General features: G+C 65.1%; 2 protein-coding genes across 5 annotated transcripts in view; one reads left to right on the plus strand and one right to left on the minus strand.

Annotated features, from left to right (window-relative positions):
* ILK (integrin linked kinase) overlaps nucleotides 1–1,196 on the minus strand; it is a 24,343-nt gene that overhangs the window by 7,579 nt on the left and 15,568 nt on the right. The window lies entirely within an intron of this gene.
* The window catches only part of LOC103624046 (F-box/WD repeat-containing protein 7), a 9,006-nt gene continuing 7,909 nt past the window's right edge, over nucleotides 100–1,196 (plus strand). Inside the window, exons 1-2 of one of the 4 annotated variants that reach the window (XM_017744598.1) lie at nucleotides 100–378; nucleotides 467–580. In XM_017744598.1, the coding sequence (XP_017600087.1) occupies nucleotides 494–580 (87 nt within the window). In that variant the 5' untranslated portion in view covers nucleotides 100–378; nucleotides 467–493. The remainder of the gene's footprint in view (nucleotides 379–466; nucleotides 581–1,196) is intronic. The other 3 variants (XM_017744590.1, XM_017744583.1, XM_017744610.1) reach the window with 3 other exon arrangements.

Below are 1,196 nucleotides of genomic sequence, written 5' to 3' on the forward strand. Positions count from 1 at the left end.
CTGGGCAGGCTGCGGGGGTGCAGGTGGGGGGACGGTGACCCGAGGGTCCCGTGCGGGAGGGGCAGCACGGGTGTGTCTATTCAAAAACTGGGTGTGCGCTTCGGGCACCCAGAGATGGGGCACGGCTGAATCCACAATCCTGGGGAGTCTGGGGGTGCTGTCCAGCCCCATCTACATCACCATCCTCCTCCTCCCGCTCCCGGGGGTGTGCAGAGGGGCTTCCAGGCCGTTTCATCATCCTCCTTTTCCCGGGGTGTCCCGGGGTGGGCAGGTGCCACTGGCGGCTGAGTCGGTGGATGTGGCCGTGTTCTGCCTGGCGCTGATGGGCACCAACCTGCAGGAGATCCTAGGAGAGGCCAACCGTGTGCTCAAGCTCGGGTAGGCAGAGATTGTGGGGCAGTGGGGGATTGGGGGAGGAGCAGGGATGCTGAGCAGTGTCCTGGGGGTGCCTGGGTGCCCTGCTCAGAGCTCGAGTGACTGCAGGGGGACCCTGATGGTGGCCGAGGTGGCCAGCCGCTTCGAGGACACCCGTGCCTTCCTGAAGGCCATGACGCAGCTGGGCTTCAGGACCGTCTCCAAGGTGCGTTGCCAGGTGTGCCCTCAGGTGTGCCTAGGGCTGGGCACTGGGTGCACCAGGAACCAGGGAGCCCAGGGAAGGAGCAGAAGGAGGGGGGGTGTATTGTGGCCCAGCCTGGTGTGCAGCAGACATGGGGCTGGTAAAAGTAGATGGGGGTGGAAGGGATTGGTACCTGGGGGACTGCAGATGGGAGAACGAGGGGACCAGTATGCACAGGGGTGGAGTCCCGGGGGAAGGTTTGGAGGTCCCGTGGACCATGGGGGTGCACTGTGGCAGTTTCGGATGGGGGTTGGATGGGGTGCTGGGGTCTGGGAGGGGATAAGGAGGGCCTGGGGCACACTGGGATTGTAGTGCGGGGCCTGGAGGTGGGCATGTAGCCCAGGACGGGGCTGGGGATCCCGGGGCCGGAGGGAATTGGGGTATGGGGTTGATGATGGGTGTTGGGCGTTTAGAGGAGTACACTGGGGGTCAGGAGGCCGGGGTACTCAGGCCCACAAGGGCTTCGGAACCAGCAGCTGGGGGAAGGAGGGCCTTGGGCACAATGGAGTCTGGAAGGAAGAAGGGGGGACCCGGAGTTCACTGAGGCTGAAGTGTCGGGCCGGTGGTGAGTGGAGCTGGA

This window comes from Corvus brachyrhynchos, unplaced genomic scaffold, assembly GCF_000691975.1.
Source record: "Corvus brachyrhynchos isolate BGI_N302 unplaced genomic scaffold, ASM69197v1 scaffold511, whole genome shotgun sequence".
In the NCBI taxonomy this organism is placed as follows: domain Eukaryota; kingdom Metazoa; phylum Chordata; class Aves; order Passeriformes; family Corvidae; genus Corvus; species Corvus brachyrhynchos.